This window comes from Anguilla rostrata, chromosome 13 (genome assembly GCF_018555375.3).
Source record: "Anguilla rostrata isolate EN2019 chromosome 13, ASM1855537v3, whole genome shotgun sequence".
Taxonomy (NCBI): Eukaryota; Metazoa; Chordata; class Actinopteri; order Anguilliformes; family Anguillidae; genus Anguilla; species Anguilla rostrata.
The window spans coordinates 8,475,240-8,487,937 of record NC_057945.1 but is presented as its reverse complement, the minus strand read 5'-3'; the positions used below and the strand labels follow the sequence as shown (position 1 = coordinate 8,487,937).

General features: G+C 49.1%; 1 protein-coding gene across 2 annotated transcripts; it reads left to right on the top strand.

Moving 5' to 3' along the window:
• The first annotated feature begins 803 nt into the window (after window positions 1-803).
• Window positions 804-12,212, top strand: wdr13 (WD repeat domain 13). Of its 2 annotated transcripts, none has more exons than XM_064304915.1 (10): window positions 804-962; window positions 3,405-3,555; window positions 4,006-4,237; window positions 5,940-6,049; window positions 7,311-7,441; window positions 7,851-8,158; window positions 8,691-8,871; window positions 9,327-9,468; window positions 9,935-10,053; window positions 10,398-12,212. In XM_064304915.1, the coding sequence occupies exons 2-10, from the start codon at window positions 3,515-3,517 to the stop codon at window positions 10,580-10,582; spliced, it is 1,449 nt and encodes a 482-aa protein (XP_064160985.1). In that variant the 5' UTR covers window positions 804-962; window positions 3,405-3,514; the 3' UTR covers window positions 10,583-12,212. The 2 variants fall into 2 exon arrangements, with proteins under 2 accessions (XP_064160985.1, XP_064160984.1); XM_064304914.1 differs by having other exon boundaries at window positions 847-1,045.
• The last annotated feature ends 486 nt before the right edge of the window (window positions 12,213-12,698 follow it).

Sequence of the window (12,698 nt, the reverse complement as noted above, 5' to 3'; positions counted from 1 at the left end):
AATATGGCCTGAAATGTAAGAGCCTTGTGTAACCTTGTGTATATGTGAGCGTGTAGGCTAGGTCCCACCATAAAAACCAGTAATTGACTGTACAGTAAATGACTGGCCAGATGTGGAGGCTACTGTACTAGGCTTCACTGTATAAAATTAAGATATGGCACTATTCATATTTTACTTTAAAATAAGTTGCAGAATACTGTCCCTGTCCCTAAAGCTGTATTTTATGAATCAAAGTTTATCTTTTTTTCAGGAAAGTTGCCATTGAAAAAATTGACTGAATGGATAAGACAACATGATTATTTCTTGTGACAGAAATTAAACAGAACTTAATTTAAATTAATTTAAATTAAGCGAGGTGAAGCCTGCTCTTCACGGCCCCCAAGTGGCTGGGTAAGGAAGGTCACTCTTGGGCAGTGTGGACCGAAGCCGTTCAAGACTAAAAAACAAACTGTAGCAGGATTACTGAGTTAGCTGGATAACTGCTGGAGTCAAACCTGAAACGGCTCTTTTTACTTCTGTCCAATTCCAGATTATGGAGGATTCTGGGTTTACTCAATGCAGTTATCCAGCTAAATCTGTAATCCAGAGTGCATGGGTGGAGCGGTTGGGTGGAACAAAAAATAGATGTGAGTAAAGATAATAAATGAGCTGTCCACCTTGGGAGAACTGTGAGATGTGGTAATGAAGTCGAGGAGCCAGTGTCTCTGCCAACAGGGGAAGATCAAACTGAAGAGAGGTCAATGTGCAGTCAATGTGCTCATTACTGTATGTTAGCCAATCCATGTGCATGACACATCAGTACTTGTGGGCGGCATGTAAGATGCGGCTGTATGCAGCAGCACCAAAGAGCGCAGCAAGACTCCCAGCCGCGCTGTCAAGGCGCAGCGGCGCTGTCACATGACCTATCGGCTGACGGAAGGCGGCGGCTTGTGGTGGTACTGGTTTGGGAGAGGTTGCGGAAGGTAAGAAGGTTGAACCCCGTCATTTAACATGCACGTGATGGCGAATGTTCAGTGCAGAGCAAAGGAGAGTAAACAAGAAGATGGTAAGGGAAGGGCGCTGTGGAGAGACAATCTTGCGCTTTCTGAATTTAAGAGTCTTTCATTTCCTTTGCTGCTGGTGAATGCGCTAGCCGGCTAGCGTTAACGTATCTAGGTAACGCTAGCTGTATGCAGTGTAGGGGTCTTGAAGGGTGACATTAGCATAGCCAGTCTATTGACAGCTTTGCCACTGACGCATCTCTTTAGCTAAAAATTGTGTTTGTTCAATGGTGCTGAAGTTATACACTCGCAGTTAACATCTTAACTATCGTGGTGAACAAATGCAGTCGGTTCCGGTTATTGTGGTCGGCTAAACTAACGTTAGCCGTTTAGCTACATCGTTTGTTTGGTCGGCGACGTTAGTTAGAAAATTGAGTGAAAATTCTGGCGAATGATTCTTGTACACATTAGCCTGAAATTCGTGTTGACACCCGTCCAGATAGGCGCTGTCGGATAAATAACATCGCAAGGGTTGTGCCTGATGCATAGTAGGCTACTTATTAAAACGCCTCATCTGCGCTGCAGTACTGTTTGTGGTTTGTGTTTCTCTGACGAAAAAAAACATCTGCCCGACTGCATACAGTCGACTTTTCATTGCAGTGCAGACGATATGACAGTCTAACGAGCGTTCATAATTCATCAAGACGCTGTGAGCACAGCTATGGTTTAGCGAGCTGGCTGCTGCTCAACAGGAAGCGACGCAACAGTGACCACAACGCAAAATTTGTAGGTCAGTTAGAAAATCAATGGACTTTTCTAACAGATCTTTTGAAAAGTTGTACAGTATTTGGCATAATGTGAGTAACATTACGTGCAGTCAGAATTACATAAACCCTGTTTTGGCTACTTTATTGTATAGGCCTCAGGGTAGTTGGTTGCCTAAGTGGCAGTGCAAAGGACAATATTGCTATTGTACAAATTTATGAATGATGACTGTGCATTCCATTTTGGGGGAAAATAAATAGTGAGTAAAAACGTATAAATGTTTTTTTAATGAAGTGGACAGAAATTAATATTTGTTCCTCAGTGATTGATTAACCATGCTCTTACCCCCACATTCACACAGTGAGCGTTTCAGTTTATGGGTTGCTCAGGTGTACCAGGCTGAGGCAGGGGGAAGAGCTTCCCGTTGTGTCCTCTCACCTCCATTTCACACAGCGAGCAAATTGGTTAACCAGTTGCCGGAAGTTCATTCATTCTCTATGAAGCTGAGTGACGGCAAGGAACCAAACAACCAACCAAGCAACAAAAGTTACCTAAAAAAAAAACGTCCACGGTTTATCTTTTCACGGGCATCGTCCGTCAACAGCGAATAAGAGTATCAGGCTTCCTATTTCTCCAACCTTTATGATACCATTTTGTGAATAATCATTGCAAAGGAGAAGCAGCTAAAAACTTAAAAGGATAGGCAACAGACTGTAAAGCAAATATGTGGCTTGTTCTACCAAAATCAGGCGCATTCACACCAAGTGTGAATGGGACTGAGTGTTATTTGCACTGCCTGGAGAACAAATTAGCCTCAGTAAGCCATAATGTCCGCCATATTGTATTTCTGCAATTTTGCATTATTTCAAGAACTCTTAATATGCTTCTTATCCTGCAGACATTGACTCATTTTCAGGAAACGTGGTGTATAGCCTCTGTAGACCAAGCTCCATGAAAATTCTATACAGAATTTAAATATATTAAAATATGGATGAATAAGGAGCCTATAAATATCAATATGGGTGTGGCTTATTGCCAAAATGCTGTTAACTCTCAAACGATTCAACAGAAATTGATTAAATTTGGTGGCTATGTTGGCACTCACATCGAGGCAAACTCTAAACTATTGGCCCAATTGGATCACATGATGGTGCTATAGAGCACAATAGTTTTTTTAAAAATCATAAATTTATAAGTCACTGTTGGCTTTCAGAGATGTAAAACTGGCTGTAGTGATTCATTTCCTCATCCGGAACATCTGTACCTTTTTTTGTTGCTGACCTCTTTGATTTGCAGGCATTTGCAAAATGTTAAATTTCCATTTTCCATTGTCCCCGGTTTTGGCCTAACTGTGTTGGTGAGACCTGTGAAACTTGCCAGTGGTACCTCCCTAAGCCCACTGAGTTATTTCTGCACTGATATGCCATGTGGCGTAATATTACACAAGTGGCGTAGTATTGGCTGTGTGTGCTTGAGCCCCGTATATTGCTGTTTGAAGCTACATTTCATTTATTTATTGTAATTAAAAAAACTATAACTGTAAAAAAATATGATTTTTATTGCACAAGGTCTTCAAACTTGAGCTCCTGAATATTTAGGGTCTTAATGTTGGATGCTTAATTCGAGCTCTGCCTGACAGACTTGTTACCTCTCCTGTAGTCATCAGGCATCGGCCCCGCCCTCTCCTGCTGTCATCTGACATTGGCTCTACCCTCTCCTCCAGTCACCCGACAGTAGTCCCGCCCACCTCCCCCCTCAGTGTGTGGGGAATGGCTGCAGTGTGGCAGCAGGTATTGGCAGTGGACGCAAGGTAAGCCCCATACTCTCTTAACGGGCTCCCCCATCTGCAGAATGGCTAAATCAAGCATCGGAAATGGGGGGGGGGGGTATGGCCCATAGAGTAGCCGACCGTAAAACCCATGTGCCAGCATGTGGCCAAGGGTTCAGTCCCCCACCACATTGCTCTTTGTGCTGTGATTCCATCTCTACCTCTAACCCTCTCAGCTTTCCCCCTGAAGAAATAGAAATGTACCTAAGCAGGGTCTGCTCTCCTTTAAAAAAGAGGGCAAGATAGCAGGCTTTACAATTTCACAGATGTATAATATAGCCTACATTTAACACCCTTATTCTTCTTGCTGTTAATTCTGATTTGAGCAGCTCAGTTTCATTTGTGCTGTCTGGTTGCCGTAGAGATTGCAGTGCTTTGGCAGAGCCCCAGACAGTGATGGGCGATCCGTGTTTCTGTGCTCCCTCCCCGCAGGTACAACGCTTACCGCACGCCCACCTTCCCCCAGTTCCGAACGCAGTACATCCGCCGACGCAGCCAGCTGCTCAGAGAGAATGCCAAGTGTGGCTTCGAGCCGGGTCTGCGCAGACAGTACCTGAGGCTGCGCAGCCAGCTGCTGGCCCTGCGCTACGGGCCGCTGTCGGAGCAGAGCAGCTTCCGGGCCAGCAGCGTGCGCAGCTCCCGCACCACGCTGGACCGCATGGAGGTCAGAGAGAGAGACGCCGAGAGCGCTCGCCCTCCTACCGCACACCCACACACGCTCCGCTCTCCTACCGCACACCCACACTCGCTCCGCCCTCCTACCGCACACCCACATTCGCACCGCCCTCCTACCGCACACCCACACTCGCACCGCCCTCCTACCGCACACCCACACTCGCTCCGCCCTCCTTCTGCCACACTCGCTCCGCCCACCTACCGCACACCCACACTCGCTCTGCCCTCCTCGCACACGCTTACCGCCCCCATCCTTCCCTCCTTTGCCACACTCGCTCCACCCACCTACCGCACACCCACACGCTCGTCCCTCCCCCACACTCGCTCCGCCCCCTACCGCACACCCACCTCGCTCCGCTTCCTACCGACACTACCCACACTCGCTCCGCCCTCCTACCGCACACCCACACTCCGCTCTCGCCCTCCTACGCACACCCACACGCACGCCTCCTACCGCACACCCACACTCGCTCCGCCCTCCTTCTGCCACACTCGCTCCACCCACCTACCGCACACCCACATTCGCTCCGCTCTCCTACCACACACCCACACTCGCTCCGCCCTCCTACCGCACACCCGCATTCGCACCGCCCTCCTACCGCACACCCACATTCGCACCGCCCTCCTACCACACCCACACTCGCTCCGCCCTCCTACGCACACCCACATCGCTCCGCCCTCCTACCACACACCCACACTCGCTACGCCCTCCTTCTGCCACACTCGCTCCGCCCACCTACCACACACCCACACTCGCTCCGCCTTCCTACCACACACCCACACTCGCTCCGCCTTCCTACCGCACACCCACACACGCTCCGCTCTCCTACCGCACACCCACACACGCTCCTCCTACCGCCACACACTCTCTGCTCTCCTACCACCACACGATCTGTCCTCTTACCGCCACACACGCTCCGCCCTCCTACCGCCACACGCTCTGTCCTCCTACCGCCACACTCTCTGCTCTCCTACCGCCACACTCTCTGCTCTCCTACCACCACACACGCTCCGCCCTCCTACCTCCACACACTTCCCGCCAGTAGAGATCTCCATCTCCAGGGCTACGGGCCTGTAATCTAATTGTAACAAAGTGAAGAGCTGCTGGACGGCTCATTCTATTAAGGCACCATGCTGTGGTGCATGGATGAAATCACAGCCTCAGATTAAATCCGGGCTCTGGCTAGTAGCTCCATGGGGCAATGTGCAATTGGTGATTGCGTCGCTCAGGAATGGGAGGGATCAGTTGGTCAGGGGTTTTATCGCTTTCTCCAAACCTCCGCTGGTTGATCTGGTGCCCAAAAGCCGCATATGAAAGGTCTTCCTCCGACTCCACTCTGTGTGAGCTTGGCTGTAGTCTGCGGTGTGAAAAGAAGCGACATCACGTGTTTCAGGGGAGAATGGTGGTTGTCTATGTTCGCCCCCGAATCGCCAATGGGGTTCACACACAAATGTGGCTGCGGTTACCGATTGATCATTCCAGAGTAGGGTCGGATTTGGATATTTGCAGGCCCACGTTAGGCGCCAAATTTAAAAAAAAAATAATAATAATAAAAGTAAGAAATTTTAACTTAAAATAAACAAGAATAAGCTCTTAGCTGGAGCTCCTCTAAAACTAAGGGCATGGAGATGTGTGTCCATGCACTTAAGTGATGCGTCCTGGAATAGTGTGTTTGTCTTTCCCCTGGTAGGATTTCGAGGACGACCCCAGGGCTCAGGGTGCGAGAGGTCACCGCCGATCGGTCAGCCGGGGGTCCTACCAGCTGCAGGCCCAGATGAACAGGGCGGTTTATGACGAGAGGTACCCCCACACCCCGCCTGGCTCAAACGCCCCTTCCTCACGTTCTCACTAAAGCTACGCTAAGCTAACTAGCATGTACAGTGCAGTGACACGGCGCTGCTAGTGTGCAGGCCCGTGACTCATGGCATGAGATCCATCACTTTACTAATGCTCTTTGAAAACACAGAATTATATTCCAGCAAGAATAATCAGTGCATTTTATTATGGAGTGGAAGCGCAATAAGACTACTGAGGCAGCAAGGTCAGTTAAAGTCCTGTGAAGAAACACTGGGCTGCCAGCTTGCTACCGATTTTAAACTCTGTTTTGCTTTTACAGTAATGCGCCCATATCCATATCCTGTTGATTATAATCTCTGTGCGTTGCCATAGTCACAAAAGTACAGGCAGGTAATAATGCTGCCTTATGTAAATGCTGCAACTGACAATTGTGTAAACATAACGGATATATATACAGTAGCCTTTTCTGTGCACTTCAGTGAACTTGGTTTTTCTGTTAGAGACTCTGTTTGTTCACCCCTGCAATTGCTTGAGTAAATATGATTCTGCTGAACCGACCTCTGACACAGCTCAGAGACTGAGCTGTCTTTCACATATAGTGGCGGGGGATTGAGTATTTGAGTTTTTTGAGGGATTGAGCTGTGAGTATCTGCAAGGGGAGTAAATATCTGCACGGGGGTGAGTATCTGTAAGGGGGGTTGAGTATCTGTAAGAGGGGTTGAGTATCTGTTAAGGGCTGAGTATCTGTAAGGGGGTGAGTATCTGTAAGGGGGTGAGTATCTGTAAGGGGGTGTGTATCTGTAAGGGGGGTGAGTATCTGTAAGGGGGGGTGAGTATCTGTAAGGGGGGATATCTGTATTGGGGGTGAGTATCTGTAAGGGGGTGAGTATCTGTATTGGGGGGTGAATATCTTTAAGGGGGGTGAGTATCTGTAAGGGGGGGTGAGTATCTGTATGGGGGGTGAGTATCTGTAGGGGGTGAGTATCTGTATTGGGGGGGTGAGTATCTGTAAGGGGGGTGAGTATCTGTATGGGGGGTGAGCATCTGTATTGGGGGGTGAGTATCTGTAAGGGGGGTGAGTATCTGTATGGGGGGTGAGTATCTGTAGGGGGGGGTGAGTATCTGTATTGGGGGGGTGAGTATCTGTAAGGGGGGGTGAGTATCTGTATTGGGGGGTGAGTATCTGTAAGGGGGGGGTGAGTATCTGTAAGGGGGGATGAGTATCTGTATTGGGGGGGTGAGTATCTGTATTTTCTGTGTGCAGGCCCCCCGGCGGTCTGGTGCCTACGTCCGTGGCCGAGGCGAGTCGGGCCATGGCGGGGGACACCACCCTGAGCGAGAACTACGCCTTCGCTGGCATGCACCACATCTTTGATCAGCACGTCGACTCGGCGGGTGAGGGGCGTCGCCACCTGTGCAGTGTGCTGTGCATTTGCACATGTACAGTAAAAAAGGAAACATTTTATATGTTTATGCATTTTATATTTTATATGGGACAATTTAGACAGAACATTAGAATGTGAGTGAGTGTATTCAGTGTGGGAGTGGGTGTGTTCAGGGTGGGACTGGGTGTGTTCAGGGTGGGACTGGGTGTTCGGGGTGGGAGTGAGCATGTTCAGGGTTGGAGAGGGCGTGTTCAGTGGGAGTGGGTGTGTTCAGGGTTGGAGAGGGTGTGTTCAGTGGGAGTGGGCGTGTTCAGGGTGGGAGTGGGCATGTTCAGTGTGGGAGAGGGCGTGTTCAGTGTGGGAGTGGGCGTGTGTTCAGTGGTTCTACACCTTTTTGATTTGCTGACTCTCCTTGCCAGTCCCGCGGCTGCAGTTCGCCAACGATGACAAGAACCTGCTGGCCTGCTGCTCCCTGGACGGCACCCTGTCCATCATGGCCCTGTCCCCGGCCCCGCCCTCCGTGAAGGTCACCCTGCGGGGCCACCTGGGGCCCGTCACCGACTTCGCCTGGTCTCTCAGCAACGACGTCATCGTCTCCACGTCGCTGGACGGCACGCTGCGCATCTGGAACACGGAGGACGGGCGCTGCATCCGGGCGGTGGGCGACCCGGACGCCAGCGAGCTGCTCTGCTGCACCTTTCAGCCCATGAACAACAACCTGACCGTGGTGAGCTGTGGTTCGAGGGGCCCTGGGGGGCCGCACCGCCCCCAGACACTGTGTGCTTCCCACCTGGAATAATAGGGCTAATGGGAGATCATGGTTCCAAGCATAGAGCCGTGGGGGACACCACTTATAAGTTTATATGAGCCAGTCCATTGTCCAGTGCACATGGACTGAGCCTTTATATCAGAGAGAGGACTATTCCTGCCTCAGTCCTGTACCTTTTTAAATGATAAAATTCAGAAAAAAATATGAAATGCAATTTAGAATGTTAAAAAATCTCCAAATAGATTTAGCTGTTTGTTATTGTGTTCTAGTGATCGCCATGGGGGAATGAGTGTTTTCATAATCACATAATGTAATAGTAAAATAAAATTAAAATATGAAAGTGACGAGATATTCATGATGCTGCTTATCAGTAATGCCACCCTCTACATGTTTTTACTGCCTGTAATCCTGAATATAGGAGAGATGAATATGCTTATTAATCTGACGGTGGAGCTCACAAACAGCCCTGTAACCCGTGGTGTCTCCTCAGGTGGGGAGCAGTAAGCACCTCCTGCAGGTAGTGAACATCTCCACTGGGAAGAAGGTGAAGGGGGGGTGCAGCAAGCTGACGGGACGGGTGCTCTCCTTGTCCTTCGACGCGCCGGGCAAGATTCTGTGGGCCGGGGACGACCGCGGGAGCATCTTCTCCTTCCTGTTCGACATGGCCACGGGTAAGTACAGACCGGCCTTGATTGGCTGTAATGATATTTCAGTCAACGATGATGTCACAGTGTTGAAGTACAATTGCAGGAAAACTGCGTTGTGTTTTCCATGTTGCTTTTTTCTAGCCTATAGCTGCTACTAGCTGTGACACAGCATGGGTTTCCTGAAAAATCCCACTATAACCATGGTTTCATTGTATCAATACATAACATAAGTATGCTGTACATTAATGAAATTTAAAATTGGCGGCATGTATATATGTTCACATTTCAAATCATGTACCCCAGTTATGAACAGATGTGTGAATGTTACGTATTCAAGCTCAAGACTTCTCAATACATGTAATGAAACTGGAAAAATGTCATTTTTTTAAACAAGGGAAAACCTTTCTTTATTAATCTTTCTGATCGCTGTGCTTTATGATTTATGCGCTGTGGCTGACGGCTGCCCCTTCCCCCTGCAGGGAAGCTGACCAAGGCCAAGCGGCTGATGGTGAGTGAAGGCAGCTCCGTCTCCGGCATCTCTGCCCGGTCCTGGATCAGCAGAGAGGCCCGGGACCCGTCGCTGCTGGTCAACGCCTGCGTGAACAAGCTGCTGCTCTACAGGTCAGTCTCCCCCCACAGGCCCGCTAAGGCTGAGTGAGCTTTAGCCATACTGGTGGTCGTGTGCGGCGGAGTGTGAGGGTCATATGCAATGGTGTGTGTGGGTCATATGTACTGGTGTGTGAGTGTCATATGCAGTGGTGTGTGTGGGTCATATGTACTGGTGTGTGAGTGTCATATGCCATGGTGTGTGTGGGTCATATGCAGTGGCGTGTGAGGAGTGTGAGTGTCATATGCAGTGGTGTGTGTGGGTCATATGCAGTGGCGTGTGAGGAGTGTGAGTGTCATATGCAGTGGTGTGTGTGGGTCATATGCAGTGGCTTGTGGGTTATACGATGTGTGTGGGCCAAATGCAATGATGTGAGTGGGTAATATGCAGTGGTGTGTGGGTCATTGGCACTGGTTTGTTGGTCATATGTAGGAGTGTGTGGGTCATGTTCATATGCTGTTTGTGGTGTGCATTTGGCAGGGTGGTGGACAATGAGGGCACCCTGCAGCTGAAAAGGAGCTTCCCCATCCAGCACGGCTCCCAGCTCCTGCACAGCATCTTCTGCCCCCTCATGTCCTTCCGCCAGGGGGCCTGTGTGGGTAAGACTGCAGCCACGGCCAATCCACTGCTGTGCATGTACATGTTACCAACTGTTATCATATCAATATTTTTACACATACTGTGCTAATTAACTGAAGGGTATTTACTGAAACAGTTTTTGTTGAACACAAACTGTCATTTTCCCCAACGTGGAATCAAACCCGCAACCTCTGGTAAACTAGCAGGACATTTGCTGTTAGTGCAGTATCGTATTGTGTTCGGGTCACTTTTCACTGGTTCATTCTTGAACGTGCCACGCCTGCACCTCCCAGCCGAGACACGTCTGAGCGGGAAGTGAAGTGGGGAGGGGCTAACGGCAGGCTTGTCCCCGCCCCCTTTGCAGTGACGGGCAGCGAGGACGGCTGCGTGTACTTCTTCGACGTGGAGCGGAACACCAAGGCCATCGTCAACAAGCTGCAGGGCCACGGCGGCCCCGTGCTGGACGTCAGCTTTAACTGCGACGAGAGCCTGCTGGCCTCCTCCGACACCACGGGCATGGTGATCGTCTGGAGGCGGGAGCAGAAGTGACGCGCCCTGCCCGTCTCCCCCCCCCCCTCCCGGCACACTAACGAGGCCCCCCCCCACACCCACACGAGGGCCCCCTGCTCTCCAGCTTAGCCACCTCTCACGTGTTCCAGTAGTACAGCCGCCAACAGGACTGGGGAGGGGGTCTACCCAGAGTCCTTCAGTTCCGCAGACGCTCACAGTCCGGCATGCAACACCCCCCCCCCCTTTAAAAAGAGCTCAAAAAAGAAAAGCCTGAGAAGAGTTCCCCCCGCCCTCTGCTGGTCCTCCCTGGCGCATGCCGGCTGCTGCGTGGAGCACTCCAGCACTCCTCCACCAACCTCCACCCACTAGCCATCCCGCCGCAACGCGGTGCGACCTGGTTTCCAGGGGACGGCCGCTCCCTTCCAGTTCCGTCCCACCATATTACTGTATGTGTATGATGCATATTCTGCATTCATGTGACTGCGTATTTATAGTGCATTATTTGCATCTATGCATTACTGTTTCTCAACTCTTGTCCTGGAGACCCATAGCGTGTACTGTATTTTGTCAAAGCCAAACTCTTGATCAGTTAAGGTTGTTGAAAGAGTTATACCCACCATAATTGTGTGGGTAAACGTATTTTAACACAATGCAGGTTTGGCTTGTTGCCGCTTGCTGTCAGTAGAAGTACACTTAGCGCAGATGATTACAGGTTTCAACACTCTCGGCAAATGGGACCCAGCTGATATGATCCGTCAGTCTGTCACTGAATCAATTAAAAGTGGAGACTCTTTCCATTGGAATTATTTGCCGTGTAGTACATACAGTGCAAATGGCAGCATAAGTTGGTCTGACGGACAGAAATTCCTGGGAAGTGAATGTAGGATGTAGAATGTATCTCTTACGGCATGCATAACTATTTCTTGCATAATGTGGCTTAAAGAGAGTGAACTGTCTTTGATAGACGTAAAAAGTCTAATTAAGAGCAGTTAGCAGCTCATTACAAGGCATAACTTGTTACTATGGTTGGAACAAACACCAGAATACACAGCGAGTCCCCAAGACCAGTGTTGAGAAACGCTGATACATTGCACACACACTCTGGGCAACACCTTGGATTGTGCTGCAGTTGCAAATGCTGTACGAATTACTGATAACTGCATTATGCAGATTTTAAAAACACATTCTTGGTGGTATGTAAATGTTAGCAAATGTGTTATTAAGTGAGAGTCCAGGGTGGCCAGATTTGACAAAACTCCCCAAAATGGTACAGTTTGCACAGCTGAGAAGGGTGAGTGGTCTGCTGTATGTAATTTGACAGCAGTCCGCACTGCGACTTTGATGGAATTTTCCCAAATCTGGACACACGGGCCGCTTTCTCAAAATAATATTCACTAAAAATCATGTTGGATTAAACTCAGCATGGATTTTTTAAGGACATATAAAGCAGGCATTAATTCCTTTGTTAGGCTTCATAACTACATAACTTCTTGGGCCTTACCTGAAGCTGCACTACCTGAATATGTTGCCATTCCATGGTGTTCTGTGTTTATGTCTGTGGTAGAGTTCAACTTATTTGAAAGATATAACTTATTTTTAAGCTGACCTGCCCTCTGTGAAAAGCAGTGGTCTAGCTTTGTTCACCATGAATAAAAAAACATGCACAGTACACACATACAAGTCTGTCTTCTGTCATTTCTGTCTTTCATACACAAGTGGAAGTGAATGAGTGTCTTTGAAAAAGATGGGCAGTTATGGTGTTGTCAAATGTTAGGATGTTTGTTGTCAGATAGAGTCTGATCTGGATATTAGATTTTTTTTATTTTGCCAAAATCTTTTTGAACAAGTTAATAGAATTGTCACAATACTAAAACAGGAAGGAAAAACACAATTGGTATAGATAAGTTTAAAGCACCTGGATGTGCAGTTATTTGTAGTGCAGAATGAATAACTGGTGTTAGGGCTTGGGGGAGATTTATAGAGGTTTAGCAGGGGGCGTGTCTAGTGGCCTCCCCATCTGATGTGCCGCCCCGTGATTGAAGGTCCGTGGCAAATCGACCTTTAAGGCAGCAAAACGATATGACTGCGTTGGCGGTTACCCCCCCACCCCCCCCCCACCTCCTCCGGTTCACGATCACTCACTCAACACCCCCAA

Bases quoted from the DNA above. Each gene is read 5' to 3' on its own strand.
- wdr13 (XM_064304914.1), top strand. From the start codon at position 991: ATGCACGTGATGGCGAATGTTCAGTGCAGAGCAAAGGAGAGTAAACAA. The intron at 1,046-3,404 runs GTAAGGGAAGGG...CCTCTCCTGTAG, and splicing joins GGAGAGTAAACAAGAAGATG to TCATCAGGCATCGGCCCCGC. The intron at 8,872-9,326 runs GTAAGTACAGAC...TTCCCCCTGCAG, and splicing joins CCTGTTCGACATGGCCACGG to GGAAGCTGACCAAGGCCAAG.